Here is a 20,384-nt window from a genome sequence, read left to right on the forward strand (position 1 = left end):
GAAGATTTTCTATTGAATATATATAGTAGTACCTGACATACACTACTTCTTAAACGTTTGGGGTCGGTAGGAGTTTTAAAATGTTTTTGAAAGAAGTTTCTTCTGCTCACCAAGGCTGCATTTATTTGATCAAAAATACAGTAATATTGAATATAAATGTATTCTTGTGATGCAAAGCTACATTTTCAGCATTATTACTCCAGTCTTCAGTCACATGATCCTTCAGAAATAATTCTAATATGATGATTTTGCTTCTAAAGAGACATTTCAGATTATTATAGATTTTAAAAATCAGATGTGCTGCTTCATATTTTTGTGGAAACCATGATGCATTTTTTTTCCATGATTCTTTAATGAATAGAAAGTTCAAAAGAACAGCGTTTATTTGAAATAGAAATATTTTGTCACATTATATATCACTCTTGATCAATCCTTGCTGAATAAAAGTATTCTTTCGAAAAACAAAAATGGTTTATTAAAGTTTATTAAACTAAGTCATGCCAAAATGATGAGTAAATAAATCAAATTTTCTCTAAGCGAGTTTGAAGCTGACGCTAGAGGGTTTTTCAGTCATGGCTCATCATCTTTTGCAATCTCCCGCAAGATTTTTATCACCTCTCTCTCTCTCAGCCAACATTCCTCTTTAAATGTCGTGTCACTTTATCTTTCCAGAGCGGCATGCAACACTTTCTCTCTCGCTTATGTACTTCATTTTCCATCACTGTAAAACCAAATCCTCATTCTTTGGCTGAATACGGCCACATTCTGTGATTGTGAAACACAAAATGAGATTTTCTGTAAAATTTGAGACCTGACCAGCTGTCTTTTTAAGTTTCTCTTTGGCTGGTGCTGTTAAACACTGACATTATTTTGATATTATGTGTATTTTGGCATTGCTGAGTTTGAGAAGACCAATAACATGTATAATTTCAAATTTCTCTGGCCATGGGAAACACAGAACCGAGTCAAAGGCCACAAGGATAGCAAACCGTGTCCAATTGTGAATTCTTGCCTGTTTATTTGATCCAGTTTCATCCTGATTGAAACGCGAGAGCCAGATGACATTGCGACAGGCCCCCGGAGACAATAGCTCTTCTTATTCCGTGAGTTGGGATCCAATGCGAGCGCAAAGACAAACGATCCTTTGGCGCAGCTCCCGATCACTCGGCACTGTAATAACTTCAAAATATGCCTGCCATGCAGTCGATCCGCTGTGAGACCGGAGCTGTGCGTGAGTCCGGCTCTTCGGGGAGGAATCTGAGATGTCGGGATTGGCAGGAACTCAACGCCTCCATGACCTTGCTTCGGACAAACCGTCGCGATGAATAAGAAACAAGCTGTTCTCAAGCTTTCTTGTGACTATGGAGGTGTTTCTTTTGAGACTCTTGAGTGGTATTTGGATTAATTTATTAACAGTTTGAGAGTGTTTTGATTAAATCCTCTATTTTGGATGGAGGGTTTCCATTAAAAGACGTGGAGAAATGACAAACAAGAACTTTTGGACCAGAAAACTATTTACAGAAATGCTTGGCATTGCAACCTCAGTGTCCCGTTGTACACTATAATGTTCAAAAGTTTGTCGTCGTCAGTACGATTTTTTGTAAAGAAATTGATCGTTCGCAAAGACCCGCCCCCCTTAGTTACTGTTGCTATGTCCGACAAGCTACGCCGCTCTCACACACACACCACATGTTCTCACGCAGTGAAAAATACATTGCGGAGCACTGAGACTGACAGCCAGGTCAGACCAGCTTACTTTTGATATTAAACATATTAAACAAAGTCTCACCTTTCAAATTTGGTATTTTTTTTAAAATAAATTTAAACAATAAATACCATTTGTGTCTCTTTAATGTGTCTGACAGATAGCTGCGCCTCAGTTAAAGCTGCTTGTGAACCGATCATCTCTTCCTTCTAGTTCATTTATAGCATCAAATAAACATGAATGAACATCAGAAGGAATGTTGTTTTAACCGCGGAAAGGCTTCGGTACACAAGTCAAAATCCTCCCATGTTAATCTACTAACTCTCCTGACTGGTTTGTCGGACAAAATGGCGGATGGCGAAGTATGATTGGTCAGATCACCTGTCAATCAATCTCCCTGCGAAGGATTAATTAATACTTTTATTCAGCAAGGATGCATTAAATTGACCAAAAGTGACAGTAAAGACATTTATGTTACAAAATATTTCTATAAAAATATGAGGCAGCACAATGTTTTCAACATTGGTAATAATCAGAAATGTTTCTTGAGCAGCAAATCATCATATTAGAATGATATTTGAAGGATCATGTGACACCGAAGATGCTGCAAATCCAGCTTTGATCACAAGAATAAATTACATTTTACAATATATTACAATAGAAACCAGTTATTTTGAATGTATTTCTGAACAAATAAATGCAAGCTTGGCGAGAAATGCTCCTTTCAAAAACATTAAAACATGTTACTGACCCCAAACTTTTGAGCAGTATAGTGTATATATATTAATATGAATATGTTTGTGCTTATATGTAATCCTTCAGTAGGTCTTTAATGAGTGTGCATGTTGAAGTTCATCTAACACAACTAAGGAAAGTTAAAAACAGATCTAAAACATCATCTACTTAATGTAAAGCATTAAAGCATCAGTAGATCTCCTGATATGATTGTAAAGCGCTATAGAGCTGGTAAGTCCCGCCCCCTCCGTAAAACCCCGCTGGACCTCAAAGTTGAAAAACCATCAATGCAAGTGAATGGGAGAAAATTATTATTTTCTGGTCCCGTTTGAATTGTGCCATGAATGTGAACATATGTTGTCTGTGAATTTTTTATATAATCTTTCATGTTACAAGTTTGACAGTATATGGTATGATTCGTCGGCTAGCAGTTGTGGAAAAGACATAACGAGAAAGACTACATGTCGCCTATGTGACGTCACCCCATAAAGTTGACTTACCTGTGGTTTTCGCCAACCTCAACGATTTTGTCCTCTCCCTGAAAGAAGGCGGTGAAGTGCACCAAAGACACAGCCATGTCTAGCGGGATCCGTGAGCTAGAGCCGTGTGCTAGTGGTGTTGACGTTTCAAACGCGCCGAAAGCAGCGAAGAGTTGTAGTCCACAAAGTGCTCTCACACAAAGTCTACCCGTATCAAACTTCTACCCGCTAAATTGTAGCATTTTTCACACGAAAGATTATATAAAAAATTCACAGTCAACATATGTTCAAATTCATGGCACAATTCAAACAGGACCAGTAAATAATTATTTTCTCCCATTCACTTGCATTGACGGTTTTTCAACTTTGAGGTCCAGCAGGGTTAGCGGAGGGGGCGGGACTTACCAGCTCTATATAAATGCCTCATTCTAATTTATTTCTAAAATCATCGCAGCATGTTCTCACTGAAAAGACATGTGAGGTGTGTTTTGCACATGTCATCTGGCACAGTTTGTTTTAGTCCAGTGGGATGTGTTCCTGGATCAATATTCCCATCAAACTATCCTAACGCTTACCATAACCTATAGCCCTAAAACCAGAGAGAAATGAACCCATAACCCTCAAACCGGATTTATTGATATGAATGTTGCGCAGGAATCACTGTAACTCTATGCAGGTATGTGAAAGCAAACGCTTTTGGCTACACAATTTTTGATGGTTTTGAATTGTTAAAATACAATTCAAAACCCATCAAAAATTGTGTAGCCAAAAGCGTTTGCTTTCACATACCTGAGCAAGCAAGTTCAATTCATTTTAGCAGGTCAGTCCGTTTCTTTTTTAGTAACTGATCCCAAAAATATGGAGATGAAATTTGATATTTGAGTCAACAGCGTTTCCATAAGTCCCTGTTCCGCATTATTTAAAAAAAAAAAAAATGTTATGAAGTAAAATGTTTTTGTTAAATGCATATTTATATGTGAATTTATTTATATAAAAAATGTAATGCTGTATTGCCAAGGACAAGGACATGTGGTTTAAACCGAAGTCATGTCAATATTTGAAGCACATTTAGTCAAAGCTGAAACACAATTCCCTCACAAACTAGTTTAGGAGAAAATTCCAGAAATTATATAAAGATCCCATCTGGTGCAAGTTTATTTCAGGTGACATTAAACACACACACACACACACACGCACAAATGAAGTGAGACACCTGTTGAGCTTGTCTTTCTGTGGCAGACAGACATTTCCTGATGCTACAAAGATACTACTGTAAGCTGAATGTCATCATTTGTTGACATTTTTGAAGCGCTCCGGCTCTTTTGCACATTCTGTTCACCATCATGGCCTCATTCTGCTGGTGTGTTCCCTCAAATATAACATGCTGGACATTTCGAAACCATTAATAACATTAATAAAAAATAAATGGCATTACAAATGTACTGTGGTGTTAGCATGACATGAGATAGCAGTATGCTATATATCATTGTCCTGAATATATATTTATGCCATATTCATGGACCATTTGCATACTTTAATATATTTTAGATGGTTTTACATGGTCTAAAAAAGTATTATCATGATGTATGATGCACTGAAATCTCATTGGTATCTTCTATTCTGTTGATAAGAGCTTTTTAATACAATTATGGGAAGGTGGTTGGCGCATCTTGCATTCCTAAATGCATGTTACATGTTTGTGATTTGATATTGCACTAAATCACGATTTTGGTTTGGTTTCTATTCATTTTGCAGCCCTACTTGACTGTATTTAATATTTATTGTTTTTAGGCTATGTAAATACGGATTATTTAAATAAATTGTGCAATCTGATAGTAGCAATTAAAAGGTTATTGCCCTCTTAAATAGCTTCATGTAGATAACTTTTATTTTATAGTACAGTAACTTCACAACTTTTTTAACTACTTTTACTGCCTTGTAATTGAACTGGTGAGAAGCTTGAGTCTGAACTGATCCTCCTCCTCTGAGTTGGCAGATCCTCTGCCAGCGGAAAGTTCCTGCACATTATTAAAAGCCCAACGCTTGAACTCTGCCATCTGACTGCAATCCTCTATCGAATCCCAGCCTCGAGATCAGTTTGAGATCTTCATCTGCTCTGTGAAAAATGCTCATCTCAGTTCTCTAAACTGCATCAGTGATCTCCTCAGAGAGTTTCACATCCCTCAGGTTAAACCAGTATTCAGCACAAGCCGAAAGTGAACTTGCTGATCGAAGGCACCTCAATATATATTAACCGTCAGGATGCGAAAGGAAGAACTGACCCTATAGATTTTGCAGTAAAGTATAGTTTTCATTCGCATTCCCTTCATGCTAAATGTCAGAGCTGCTCTAGAAGTGCATATGTTGGGCAAAGATCATTGCGTGTTTTTCCTCATGTTTATTCAAATGTTCAATCATCAGTTTTTTGTTAGTATTTTTAATTTTTTTATATATATAAAAATGTATTTGTTGTAAAAACAACGCATAGGCCTAATGTAAATACAAATAGCAATATGGTCTACTAGAATAAGTAGTGGTACCACAATTGACCCTTCGCAGGGAGCTTGATTGACATGTGATCTGACCAATCATACTTCGCCATCCGCCATTTTGTCCGACAAAGCAGTCAGGAGAGTTAGTAGATCAACATTCCTTATGTTCATTCATGTTTATTTGATGCTATAAATGAACTAGAAGGAAGAGATGATCGGTTCACGAGCAGCTTTAACTGATGCTCTACAGTGATCTGACAGACACATTAAAGAGCCACAAAACGGTATAAATTGTTTAAATTTCTTTTAAAAAATTACCAAATTTGAAGGTGAGACTTTGTTTAAACCGTTTAATATCAAAAGTAACCGAAAAGTAACCTGGTCTGTCCTGTACTGTCAGCGTGTTGTCAGTCTCCTCTCTGCTCCACAATGTATTTCTCATGTGAGAACATGGTGTGTGTGAGAGCGGCGTAGCTTGTCGGACATAGCGACAGTAACTAAGGGGGGGCGGGTCTTTGCGAACGGTCAATTGTTTATAGTAGCCTAAAAAAAAAAAATCAAAAAGTTCCATCGATAAATATACACCATAAAAGCTGTGGTTTTTTGTTGTTGTTGTTGTTGTTGTTGTTGTTGTTTCTTATCTTTAGGTTCGGTCTTAAATGACCGTGTGAATGCTAAGCGAACCAGTATTATTTTATTTTTTAGTCTGAATCAAGAGAACCGAATTGCAAGTGTGAACACACCCTTAGTCTTAGTCTTTACCAGGTGAGAGTTGAATTTGGAAGCAAACAAACCCTTAAAGTTGATAAGCATATTTGTTTTGCTATCCCAACAATAGCCTACATAACTGAGTGGTCACTAAATTACTGTTTTTCAGAACAGACATGTGACACATTAGTTGTGAGCTGAGATTTTTTTATTTGTATAGTGCTGCTCACAATACACAGTTTCCCTCTTTTCTGTGGGGCGTTTTTTACACAACACACGTGGAGTGTTGCCTTGACAACAGTTGAGGCTATATTTTGAAGAATGGCAGCAGGAGCCTCTGAGGATAACATAATAACTATAACGCATTGTTCAGTATAAACGTGGAATTATTAATTATATTGAGAACGTCGTAAAAACATGCCGTAATGTAACGTTACCCTGAGTGTAGTCTCGCGTAGCCAGACCTTTAGACTGACGGCTGAAGGTCTGGAATTCATAGCAGCTTTCCTTGGCCAAGGCCCGCCCATAAGGCCGTTTGACCGACATGTCAAACAACCAATTACAGTTTGTTTCGTTCAGCGTCACGTTTCGGGGCGTGGAAATGTCCCCACAACAACAGACCGGCGTGCAACAAGTCTCCACTAAGTGCCTCAAACAAAACTCCTGGACATCTCTTAAAGAGTATATACCTCGCATACTTTTGAGAATCCTACGTTTAGCTGTTCTTGATAAATGCTCATTGTCACTCATGTAAACACAACAGTTTTTCTTCCGCAATCACACGTCTGCACTTTGTTTCCCGGCGGACCGAAAATAAACGCGACACTCGCGCCCCCCGGAAATCCGATAAAATTCAACCAATCAGATGACGACTTCGACATTCCTGAAGTGTTTCCAGTTAAGTGTACCATATGCACCCGACGTTTAGCCAACGTTCCGTGGGCGTGACGTCTGAGGCTGAGACTACCCTGAGTGTAAACACTAAGTTAGCCGCATTCATCGTGAAGCGGTCTAGCGATTTGCAAAGATTAATATAAGGATTAAAGGGTTAGTTCACCCAAAAATGAAAATAATGTCATTAATGACTCACCCTCATGTCGTTCTAAGCCCGTAAGACCTCCGTTCATCTTCGGAACACAGTTTAAGATATTTTAGATTTAGTCCGAGAGCTTTCTGTCCCTCCATTGAAACTGTATATACAGTATACTGGCCATGTCCATAAAGGTAATAAAAAGATCATCAAAGTAGTCCATGTGACATCAGTGGGTTAGTTAGAAGTTTTTGAAGCATCGAAAATACTTTTTGGTCCAAAAATAAAACAAAATAAGACTTTATTCCGCATTGTATTCTCTCCTGGGTCTGTTGTCAATCCTTCACAGTTACGCTGATGGCGTAAGACGCTGATGACGTGTTATCTGGTGCGCCCGAGCTTCGTTTACAGTCTGAGGGAAACGCACGCTGTAAAAGTGTCTCATCCGCGACATGCACATTTACGCACCATTAAAAAAATGATATCCACGCAAACAATGTAGAATAGCTTGAATATAGCGTGCGTCTCCCTCAGACTGTAAACGAAGCTCAGGCGCACCAGATAACACGTCATCAGCGTCTTCCGTCAGCAGCGTCACTGCGGAGTCCTGAACGCAGATTCACAACAGACCCGGGAGAGAATACAATGCGGAATAAAGTCTTATTTTGTTTTATTTTTGGACCAAAAAGTATTTTCGATGCTTCAAAAACTTCTAACTAACCCACTGATGTCACATGGACTACTGTGATGATGTTTTTATTACCTTTATGGACATGGCCAGTATACTGTATATACAGTTTCAATGGAGGGACAGAAAGCTCTCGGACTAAATCTAAAATATCTTAAACTGTGTTCCGAAGATGAACGGGGGTCTTACGGCTTAGAACGACATGAGGGTGAGTCATTAATGACATTATTTTCATTTTTGGGTGAACTAACCCTTTAATATAAAGGTTAATAAAAAGTTACACTCACTTCTTCTGGAGGTTCAGCAGGAACACGAATAGTTGGTACAGATCCTTTTTTCAGGAGCAGCTTCTTAGCAAAACCAGCTTTATATTGACCCTCATTTCTAAAGCAGTCTGGTGAATAATGATTTGCGCAAACAAAAAAACATTTGTCCTGGGGAATATTCCCTTCTAAAGCAAAACTCAGCCACTGCGTCTTCAGCGGTTCTGATCTAGGAACATTAAAATGACTGCTATGTTCCTTATTGCACCCAAGAACAGAACACCACAATCGCTTAGAAGCCATTCTGCTCATAGACAGTGCTCCAGCGTATCAACAATGACGCGCGGACTATGATTGACAGCTTGCTCACGAGCGAGGGCGGGTCTGTGTTGAAACGCTGCTGTCAATCAACAGTCGTGGGAGGGGCGTCGATTTTGTGACATCACAAAATCGAACAGCTCAATTTGAGACAGGGTAAAACATATAAGGAGATTTAAAAAAAAAAAAAAACTGGATGGATTTTTTATCATTTTATGATGGTTGTGTACAGGCACTGCCAACACACACTTCAGTGCAATCAACTTGTAAAAGTGCATGTACCATTATATGACCCCTTTAAAAGTGTATCATTTGACCAAATGGAACTGCAAAGATGGTTATTTTTAAACCCCGTTTCCTGAACTTCATCTTGGTTATCTTCATCTTGAACTTGCTATATTTGCTCTAGTCTAGATGACCTGAATGTCCTTAAGGAAACCCGAATGATGCGGTCTCTTCAAACAAGAAGGAAACGGGAGATTTGTAAAAGACAGATAATGATGGAAGAAGGAAGGGAGGGAATAGGCTTTGAGTGGAAGGAGGTTAAAGGTTGTTTTGTTTGTTTTTACATACAGAGAGAGTTGTGATCGAGACTGTTAACCTGCCTTCATGATCCGCAAGTCCTGTAATAGTGACGGTCGTGTTCCTTTAAGACAGTCAAACCTTCACACACATGAGTCTTGTGTAAAGTAAACTTTAACTTGTTTAAATCAGGGGCTGCGTTTCTGTAACTAAAGTTTCAACCCTTTCAGAACAATGTTATCAGTCTGAGTCACAATCTGGCTCTGCTCCCAAATAGTAAGTTACATAGGAAGCATGTTACACACGTTTTATAAGTCTATATGTTGCTTTTTAAGAGACCTTCGATCTCTTTGGCCCAATTCAAAGGTAGTCTAATCCTCTGCAGAGAATGCAATCCCAGAATGCTTTGCAACCAGCTGTTTGAAAAAAAAATTATACAAGTTGGTGGAAGTGAGAGAAATGTAAAAATATTAATTGAATATAACTGTTCAGTCATGCCGTCATTTGATTTGCAACACTTTACAAAAAGTTTCCATTTGTTAACATTAGTTAAGTACATTAAAGTTGTATGGACTAAACATTTTAAATACTTCTAAAAGCATTGATTAATCTTAATTTCAGCATTTTTCATTGTTATAAGGGATAGTTCACCCAAGTATAGTTTTACGATCTCTTTATGAACTTTTTGAAGCATCAATCAAAGTAATATTTGCGTAGCTGTCAATGGAGGGACAGAAAGCTCTCATATTTCATCAATAAAATCTTCATTTGTGTTCAGAAGATGAATGAAAGTCTTACGGGTTTGGAAGAGCATGAGGGCGAGTAATTAATGACTGAATTTCCATCTTTGGGTGAATTATCCCTTTAATGCATTAGCTAATGTTGTTAACTAATGGAACTTTGTAAAGTGTTACTGATTTATTTGATACAATTTTAAGATGATGTCTATGTCAGCTTGTAAGTCTCATTTCTTTTAGAATAGCAGATTTTTATCTATATGTAATTTAATTATTTGTATGCATAAATGAACTGTCAAGGCAGCTGCTCATAGGCAGTTGGCATCGAGGTTAACAGTAGCTGAGCTTATAACTCTGACTTTATTGACACTGCAAAGTTCTAATTAAAGTTTTATGAGTTTCCAACAGACGACCCGCAAAGCTCATTGTCATCCCCTCGCATCCGTTAAAAGACAGCTTTACAGTCGAATTCATTGTGAAAATGTGTGTGGTTGCTGGTGCCATTGTGTCAATGTAATGAATGTAAGGCTTTTTTTTTCCCTTTTACAGCCCATCTGGGTTTATGGACATTTCCTTTTGTGCAAGAAAAAGCGTGTATTCTTTGTGTCTGAAAACAATGCATGCTTACTCAACAACATTTTAAACCTTTCCCAGGATGTCTGGAGCTAAAAGGGGGATTTTTCTTTCTGAAAATAGAATATGATGTATTGATGATCTACAGTACTAACAATGCTTCGTAAATAATAATTATATATTAAAAGCCAAACATGCATTTGGCAAAAATCAAAAAATGCACTCTTATACAAACATATAGTGATCATGAAAGTACCATGGCACGTTTGAACACTCATTTTATTGCATTAGATTAGACAATGTCAAAAGCTAGGTTTTCTTTCCAAACTTAAAATCTTCAATATGTAACTATATTTATTGATTTATATTTTATTTGAATACAAATTTTTAATTGAATACAAATTTACTTGAACTTGAATACAAATCTTTAAGTTTGAGCATTTAAGTTTAAAAAATATATTTTAAATAAAGATATTTCATTTGTCTTTTTCTAATTAATTGTATGTTCTTAAATTATTTTAAAACTGACTTTTTTGTTTGTTTTTTCTCTCATCTTTGCTATATAATTCATATGTAAAGCACTTGGAATTATCTTTTTTGTTTAAAATTGTGCTATATGAATACATAAGAATACATTTTGCTGTGTGCATGTTTTAATTTTCTTCAACATAAATGCTATTTGGTTTCATATATCTAATGCAATGACATTCACGCATTTTTAAGTGTCCAAATACTTTTAAACGCTAAATTTTGGGGCCTTTAGTCCTTTTGGGAGCACATGTTTAAACTTGTTCTGACTAAGGCTGCTTTGAATCTGTCATTTGGTCGTGTACATCTGCTTTCATGTGTGTGGATTCAAGTAATATAATATGACTGGACTCCAAGGTCCTGATCTTGGGAAAGTTACCGTTGCTGTGGGAATAGAAAGTATGTTGATGAACTTGATGATGAATCAAATATATTTCACTCTGCCTCAATATCCAAAGATTATTTTCCCTCTACGGTCCGTGATCAATCTGATTGGCATCTTTGCTGTCCGGTGGGAAAAGAGCTGCGTGGAATATTTAGGCTTTGAGAAACACAACCAGAGTTATAAATATTCCCTCTCCTTGTTCTCATGACTTTTGATTAAAAAAATAGTGGAGTTGCACATGTTGGACATAAATCAGTGCCTTTCCTGGTTACAAGATACTGTTGTGGGCATCTGTTGAACTGACATCTGGTGCCGTGACCCTGGCGATAATTCCCACTGACTTCCTGTATACGGATGACAAGTGGAAGATTATCCAGCATTACTGAATCCACAACATGTGTTTGACATTTATGATTGGTCAATAATATCTCTTGATGTGGAAAAGTCTGTTGTACACTATCTGTGTTTTCATATTTTTTCCCTGCATGATTCGCAGAAGCACTGATGAACTTGAATGTCATCTGTTTCCTATTATAAAAGCCTATTTTATTTTATTTTTTGTTCCCATGGAAAATTCAACACAAGACATGCGCTAGATGATTTGTTTGATGTGTTACTGAGCCAGCCATCTGAGGCCAATAATAACGCTGTTGTTTGTATTTCAGTGTCGATGCCATTCATCATAATGACCATCATGTTCCGGCCGTACCAACGTGGCGTTTACTGTGATGACGAGAGCATTCGTTACCCCTACAGACCAGACACCATCTCTCACAAAATGATGGCGGCCGTTACCATTTCCTGCTCCATCATTATCGTGAGTCTCCACCAATCAGACAGCTGAGCAAACCTTTAAAGGGCTCCTATTATGCTTTTTACATTTTCAGCTTTCTTTAGTGTGTAATGTTGCTGTTTGAGCATGAAAAAGGTCTGCAAAGATACAAAGCACAAAGTCCCTCCAGCGGGAGTTATTCTCTATATCAGTGTCACTGTTTCTGAACTCCCTGAAACTCCTTCATTGTAGTCTTGAGTTTTCTTCTGGGAACAAACATGTTACAATATTCCCTGCCCAAGGAATACGCAAAATAAAGGGACTAAAGGGAGTAAGTTAGTAGTGTGTTGAAACTCGCGGTTATAGTAAGGGGCGGGGCATTTCTCGCTTAAAGCAGCTGACCAATCACAAAACACTGGTCCAACCAACCAATCCGAGCACATTGTGCTTTTCTGGAAGGAGGACCTTCATCGAGACAGGACCTAAACATAGCGTTACTGACAGCCTGGGAAGAGAGGTGCTGCAACTATCTCAAATATTTCATCTTCAAGCATGAAAACATATTCTAGTAAACCACAAAAACATAATCAAGACTTTGTAAAAGGGCATAATAGATCCCCTTTAAAGAAATAGCTCATCCAAAAATCTGTCATCTACATCTAAGAATATTGTATGTTTTTGTTCTCTGTGATAAAAGGTAACAATACAATAACAATAACATTAGCTAAAACATATCAAAAGTCAACCCATCTCATTGCAAAAATGTGCCCGTGGCATCCTTTCTGGTAAATTATTGTACGTTGCTTCTTGCGCAGTTTGCGACACTTTTAAAGTGTAATGTCTAGTGTGGCACTAAAAGTCAACTTGATTTTCCCCAAAACAGTTGAACGTGGTAATCTGCTAATGTTTTAAATAGTGCTGGTAGTTGTTCTTATCATGGCAGATTAAATGTCCAGTGAGTGGCACTAAAATGTTAATGCTTTATCGCATTTGAAAATGACGTACCACCTACACCAAACCTAACTAAGGGTCGGGTAAATTTACACGACAACAATATACTAAAAATGTAAAAGTTTTTCCTTTAGTGTTTTTGAAAAGTTTTAAAACTGCTTTTTAATCTTAAATATTTCCAAACCCTTTGGTCGAAAACTTGTGACTTTAAGTTTGTAAGTGTAAAAGTGTAACAAATAGGGAAAATTAAACTCGACAGATGTGTAGGTTTGAAAACTTGTGATTAACAATGAAGTAATCAAGACTACCTAGTAACAGAAGGGTTTGCATATGAAGAACCAATTAAATTGTAGTGAAATTATGTAATGTATCATGTCATTTTCGCCATGCTCCTATTATATAAAAACTGTTGTATTCAGATCCTCTGGCCGTGATTAAAGGATATTAGAAGGCATTGTCTGGAGTCTGTTTGGTTATTGCTGCGCAGCAATTTAGGGTTAGGGAACTAGAGTATAAATATTATTGAATGGGGACGTCGATTGTAGATGACACTCAGGTAAACTTACAATGTTTCCGTTTTTAGTTGAAAACGGTGTAGTGTAAACAGCCCCTAATAGTGTAAAGTAAGCAAATGTGAGCTAAAAAAAAAATTGGTGGAGCAACCATATAATTTTCGCTTGTTTCTTCAAGTCTTTGAGCATGTTATCATAATTCGTGTTTCACAGGACTCATACCCGAGCCCTCCGCTTTGCAATGATGAGCTTCTGAGCAAATTTACTACACCAGAAAAGCCAAACATATAGAGCTGGTTATGTGTTGCAAACTAGCCTGGGTGACACCAACCCTCTGGGTCTGGGGAAGGTTCAATTACAGCCCATTTCCAAAGGGCCGTCACCAACGGACGTCCCTCAAATGCCTCTGGGCGCCTAAATAGACCTAAAACCAATCAGAGCGATCGCCATCGTGTAAAACCCGCATCAACGTTTGTGATTGGTGCCTCGATTTGGAAAAATGGAAATGGGCTCTTGGCCAGACGGACTTGCAGAGCAAATCTCAAATTTGCCGGAAGTTCGTCAGAGTTTTCCCAGGCTAGATGCAAATATCAAAATGTATCAGTTTATAAATCGTGCACTATGTTAAAAGTGTTTTGATTGTCATGGCATAGTTTTGTGCAATGAACCACATGAAAGTGCATCTTTATTAATCAATAATCTGCAACTGTAATCATAATTTGTGTGAAAATTATTAAAAGTTGTTGGTGTTTTACTGCCACTAGTGTTCATTTCCGCAGGAAACTGCATTGAATTGTATTTTTATAAGCGAGAGGCATGTTTTTCCTTTGGAAAATTGGAATGGCATGTTATGTTGGAAAAAGAGGATAGTGACTGTGGCTGTCAAGCTTCAAAAAGGACCCAAAGAAGACCAAAAGAATCAAATCATGCGTTTCATGATTTTAACTCACTGACTCAGTGATTCACAGTGGTTCTCATGAAGCTCACGGGGAAGATTTTCTTTGAAAACAACTTAAATATCTGTCTATTCTTCACACAAAGCTATCATAGGAATTCCGAAGCAGAATTCAGAATATAGCACACAATTCGATATTAACTACTTTTATTGGGTTTGACATATGTGACTTTAGTTCATAGTGACTGTTAGTTCATAGTTGTATTTTTCTGTGAACTGTTTGTTTAAGAAGCATCATAACAGTCTAAAGGGGTTTGTTGTTGAAGCACTTCTGAAAACCAAAGTTGTAGTTATTGTGAAAGTTCGGTGCTGTGCTTGATTGTGAAAAGATGCAGGTTGGTTTTGTATTGTGGCCACATGTTCTGAGAGAACATTGTGATTAGTTCAGAATGATTCATTAGAGTACAATTCAAAACATGAGTCATCTACATCCGACAGACTCATAAATTTACTTTTAATACTGAGAATGAACCTTAAGGCAAGTTTGTTAGTTACACAATGGGGATTCAAAGTGCTTGACAAAATAATCATAATACATGGATACGAAATCAATGAAAAATTTTATATAAAAAAAAAGCCAAGCTGAACCATTACACTCTAAAAAATGCTGGGTTGTTTCAACCCAATTTTGGGTAAAATATGGACAAACCCAGCCGTTGGGTAACATTTTTACATTACATTTTTAACCCAACATTTGGGTTTGTCCATACTTTACCCAAAATTAGGTTGAAACAACCCAGCATTTTTTAGAGTGTACAATGTACCAATATTTACTCATGCATCGTTATTGTTATTGCTCATACTTGGGGTTAAATGTTCAAGTGACTAACCCTTAGAAAACTTAAGCCTAAAAAGCTTCATTGTTTCCTCACTTGCAGATCACTTCCGGAGAGGCCTACCTGGTCTACACCAAACGGCTTTACTCCAATTCAGACTTTAACCAGTACGCTGTGGCGCTCTATAAAGTGTTGGGGACGTTTCTGTTCGGCGCGTGCGTGAGCCAGTCTCTGACCGATATGGCCAAGTACACCATCGGACGCTTGCGGCCCAACTTCATGGAGGTTTGTGCTCCAGTAGTGTGTGACGGCTACATGCTGGAGATAAACTGCACGGGAACCCCTCGCAACGTCACAGAATCCAGGTACAGAAGCAGGGCCTGTGTCAGAGGTCATAAACTGCTAACCTCACTTCCTGTATTTGTTTATTTTTGCTGTTCACCTGTTGTTTCACTTCCTGTTTGTCCAGTACATTTGTGCTTTCTTATGCTGTGACCTTTGCAGTCCAAAGGTCTCGCTGGTGTTTTCAAATGCCATGTTTCCTCAAGAGGCTTGAAGTATAAATAGATTTGATTATACATGCAACTCAAAGCATGACCAGTGTTTAGAAAATATCTGGGTGTTTTGTCAATTAGGGGAACTTTTTTAAATTAAAAATATTATTTTGAAATATTTTATTATTATTATTTGTAATCAGGGCTTGACGTTAACTTTTTTGCTCACCAGCCACTGTGGCTAGTGATTTTCCAAAGTTACTAGCCACTCAGCATTTTCACTGGCCACAATTTTGACATCGATACCATTGGGCAAAAACTGGCATATAGATATTTTTTATATTATCTCGTAATTTGGCAGCAGGGATATTAGGCTGCCGTCACTTTAAGACCTGACGCACGGATCCACTATACCGTAACGCGTGTTTTCCTTCTCGACTGTGTTTACTTTAAACATAACTAAATGTGTTTACGACATGAATACTCACTAAGACACAAAAGTATATGTCAAAATGCCAGTTTTACGTAAAATTATGCACAATATGCGCAATCCCTCGCCGAGATTCAATCTCTGTAACAACAATATTCATCCGGAGCAAATGAAACGAGTGAGTGTTAGCGTCTATCTATTCTGCGGGAAATGAGTATTGGAAGCGTTTCAGATATTTCAGTATCGATATGTATTAAAAAAAAATCTATATTTTTGACAACACTACATTGCACTTAGTTTATTTTTTCAGATGCCTTTTTAAAAGACTTCAATTGAAAAAGTGTGTTATATATAAAATTCAACCCATCTAAGTGTCTAGTAGGAGTGGCTTGCGTTACACACCACTGCTGAAATACACACACATTTGGCAGGTGTTAATGTTTGTAATCTTTCTAAATATATTTACATCATGTATCACTATATTTAAATAATTGAGATTTACTGTTAGCTTTGAGTATTATCACCAAACTGATCAGTATTTGCGCATTTTAAAGAAGTCCACTTCTTTTTATTATTTTGTAAATTAAAAGTTAATTGTTCAACTTGCAAGTCCAAGAGTTATAAAGCTCTTTCTCCAAAACCTAAAAAGGTCATTGGCATCACACATACCAACATGCATTTGAAGGTCAAGGCCATTATGGACATGTGATAAATGTTTTAACACAGATATCTTGAAACATAGTTTGACAAAAAGTTCCCCTAAAGAGAAGAGTGACCCATGAACGTTTCGTCATGCGTGAACTGTGAAAATGATTATTTTTCCTCTCTCCCTCTGTTGTTTTGTATCTGTCCGATTCTGTCGGTTCTGTTGCGCCAGGCTGTCCTTCTACTCCGGTCACTCCTCCTTCGGGATGTACTGCATGTTGTTTCTGGCGGTGAGTTGTCACAGTTGTCTTCCTCTTCTACAATCATGCTGACACAGAAGACTTGTGTAGACAGATAAAAGAGACACTCTCAGAGCAACAGGAAACATGATAGAGATAACAAACTATGACCTCGAACATCTCAAGCTTTAAATCAAGATAGTATGCCATGCTTAAAGGGACCTATTGTTGTTTGGGGCCTACTAGAATATGTTTTCATATTTGAATGTTCAAAAAAACATTATTTTTCATGTATTTGGCACCTCTCTTCCCAATCGTTTAGTTCCTGTCGCTATGAAGCCCCTCCTTCTGAAAAGCACACTGTGCTGTGATTGGTCGGCTGGACCAGTGTTTCGTGATTGGTCAACCGCTTCGAGCATGTTTAGGAAAAGTCCCGCCCCCTAACTTCCATAACTGCGACTTTCTACACACTTCTAACTAACTTAATCAGACCCCATCCCTTTATTATACGTATTATTTATTTAAATGAGGAATATAGTGACGTTCGTTCCCGGAAGAAAACTCGAGACTACAATGGAGGCGTTTCAGGGAGTTCAGAAACAGTGACACTGATATAGAGAATAACTCGCTTTGTAGTGACTTTGTGCTTTGTATCTTGGCAGACCTTTTTTCATGCTCAAAAAGCAACATTACACGCTAAAGACATGCAGCTGAAAATGTAAAAAAGCACAATAGGTCCTCTTTATGTTCTTACAATTTGTGGGGAAATTCGGCTCGCGTATTTTTAGACAAGTAGTTTGTATAGGCTTGGTTTGCAGGGAATTACAAATCTGCGCATATATATTCAAACGCACATAACTATAGAATTAATTATTGATGCGCACGTGAGCGCCATCAGTGTTTCTCACAGGTTCGCGTTTAAAGTCTGTGTAGAGAGAACGGTGTCGTCTAGCGGCCCCTAATTTAATAACAAATGATCACTTCGACGGAAGTGAACCAATCAAAACTTTAGCTTTAACTGGAAAATAGCTTTATTCAAGAACCACTATAAAGCCCAAACAATCTGTTACAGTGCTATGCATAAGTTTAGACACCCATGCTAAAGTTGCCTAAAAAGAGGAATAAAAAATCATCTTTTGGAAATTTATCTTAATGCCTTAATTTAAAAAATGAGGAAAACTCCAACCTTTAAGGACACCAATTTTCTTTGTGAATGAATAATGTATCTTAAAAAAATAAATGTTCTTCCTTAAAATACAGGGTGCATAAGTTTGGACACCCCTATGTTAAATTCCCATAGAGGCAGGCAGATTTTTATTTTTAGAGGCCAGTTATTTCATGGATCCAGGATACTATGCATCCTGATAAAGTTCCCTTGGCCTTTGGAATTAAAATATCCCCACCTCATCACACACTCTTCACCGTACCTAGAGATTGGCATGGTTTTATTTCAGTTAGCTTAAAAGCTGGTTTAATTTGCATTGAGATATGATCTTATGGAAAGTACCCCATGCCAATCTCTAGGTGTGGTGAAGGTTATGTGATGATGTGGGGCTATTTTAATTCCAAAGGCCAAGGGAACTTTATCAGGATGCAGAGTATCCTGGATCCATGAAGTAACTGGCCTTTAAAAATAAAAATCTGTCAGCCTCTATGGGAATTTAACATAGGGGTGTCCAAACTTATGCACCCTGTATTTTAAGGAAGAACATTTATTTTTTTACGATACATTATTCATTCACAAAGAAAATTGGTGTCCTTAAAGGTTGGAGTTTTCCTCATTTTTTAAATTAAGGCATTAAGATAAATTTCCAAAAGATGATTTTTTATTCCTCTTTTTAGGCAACTTTAGCATGGGTGTCTAAACTTATGCATAGCACTGTACCTAAAATTATACGTTTATCTCTATAAAGCTGCTTTGAAACAATCTACATTGTTAAAAGCGCTATATAAATGAAGATGACTTGACATCATTTACTCATCCTCACACCTGCATGGCTTTTTTTTTTTTTTTTTTGCATGAATATTCTTCAGAATTTCTCGTTTTGTGTTCCACCGAAGAGAGAAAGTCACACGAGTTTGGGGCGACATGAGGGTGAATTAAAAAACACTTAAACACTTCTCTGGTTGCTTCGCTCATGTTCCGACGTGTCTGTAGTTAAGATGCTGCCAAGTCACATTCAGACAACTTGCTTTCCCATAACTTTTAAATACTTTTTACATGACGTTTCCTGCTTCTGAATGCACAAGGTTGATTTTCCATTTTTCTTCCCATATCCTCTTTTAAAATATTGTGTAATCTGTCGTTGTTTTTCCTCATCCTGTGTAGCTGTATGTCCAGGCACGTATGGCATCCAAGTGGGCCCGCCTCCTCCGGCCCACAATTCAGTTCTTCCTGGTGGCCTTTGCCATTTATGTGGGATACACACGTGTGTCTGACTACAAACACCACTGGAGCGACGTGGTCGTGGGTCTTCTGCAAGGGGCGCTGATCGCAGTCCTCACGGTGAGTGGAGTAATCTCATCAAACCAGCTCATATTTCACCTCAAAATTAAAAGAAAAAAATATGAAATTATAATTTGCATAAGGAAAATGTCATGTTGTAGAACCACTTGGATTTGTTTGCATTTTCATGATAATTAAATCCATTTAAATACTCTCCCTCAATCTTCAGTAGCTTAGATTTATGCTATTAAAAAAAAAATTGGTGAAATTAATTTTTCACTTAATTAGAATGTTTTTGTTTTTGTTTTTTTCCTGTTCTATATTACAGTAATTTTAATCAAATGTAATGGTTAATGGTCATAAAAACAGAAAGCAGAAAGCATGCTAATTTTTTCAGCAGCCATAGGGATAAAATAAACTGTTTTCAAGATTGGTAATAATAATAGATGTTTTTTTGAGCAGCAAATCATCATATTAGAGTGATTTCTGAAGGATCATGTGACACTGAAGACTGGAGTAATGATGCGGAAAATTCAGCTTCCCAGGAATAAATTACATTTTAAAATATATTCAAATAAAATAAAAAAACAGTTATTTTAAATTGTCATAATATTTAACAATATTACTGTTTTTTTGTTGTTTTGTTTTTGTTAAAATAAAATAAAATAAATGCAACCTTGGTGAGCATAAGATACTTTTTTTAAAAACATAAAAAATCTTGAAAAATTCTGTTAATGGTCGTAAAAACAGAAAGCAGAAAGCATGTTATTTTTTTCAGCAGCCATAGGGATAAAATAAACTGTTTTCAAGATTGATAATAATAAAAATGAATTTTTTGAGCATCAAATCAAATGATTTCTGAAGGATCATGTGACACTGAAGACTGGAGTAATGATGCTGAAAATTCAGCTTCACAGGAATAAATCACATTTTAAAATATATTAAAATACAGAATGTAACAATATTACTGTTTTTGTTGTTGCTGTTGTTTTAATCAAATA

The 20,384-nt window shown here is 37.1% G+C and overlaps 1 protein-coding gene across 1 annotated transcript in view; it reads left to right on the forward strand.

Annotated features, from left to right (window-relative positions):
* The window catches only part of plpp2a (phospholipid phosphatase 2a), a 35,487-nt gene that overhangs the window by 11,955 nt on the left and 3,148 nt on the right, over positions 1-20,384 (forward strand). The window contains exons 2-5 of the mRNA XM_079612833.1: positions 11,829-11,980; positions 15,232-15,494; positions 16,931-16,988; positions 19,267-19,443. Coding sequence (XP_079468959.1) covers positions 11,829-11,980; positions 15,232-15,494; positions 16,931-16,988; positions 19,267-19,443 — 650 coding nt within the window. The remainder of the gene's footprint in view (positions 1-11,828; positions 11,981-15,231; positions 15,495-16,930; positions 16,989-19,266; positions 19,444-20,384) is intronic.

This window comes from Phoxinus phoxinus, assembly GCF_949152265.1.
Source record: "Phoxinus phoxinus genome assembly, chromosome: 5".
NCBI lineage: Eukaryota > Metazoa > Chordata > Actinopteri > Cypriniformes > Leuciscidae > Phoxinus > Phoxinus phoxinus.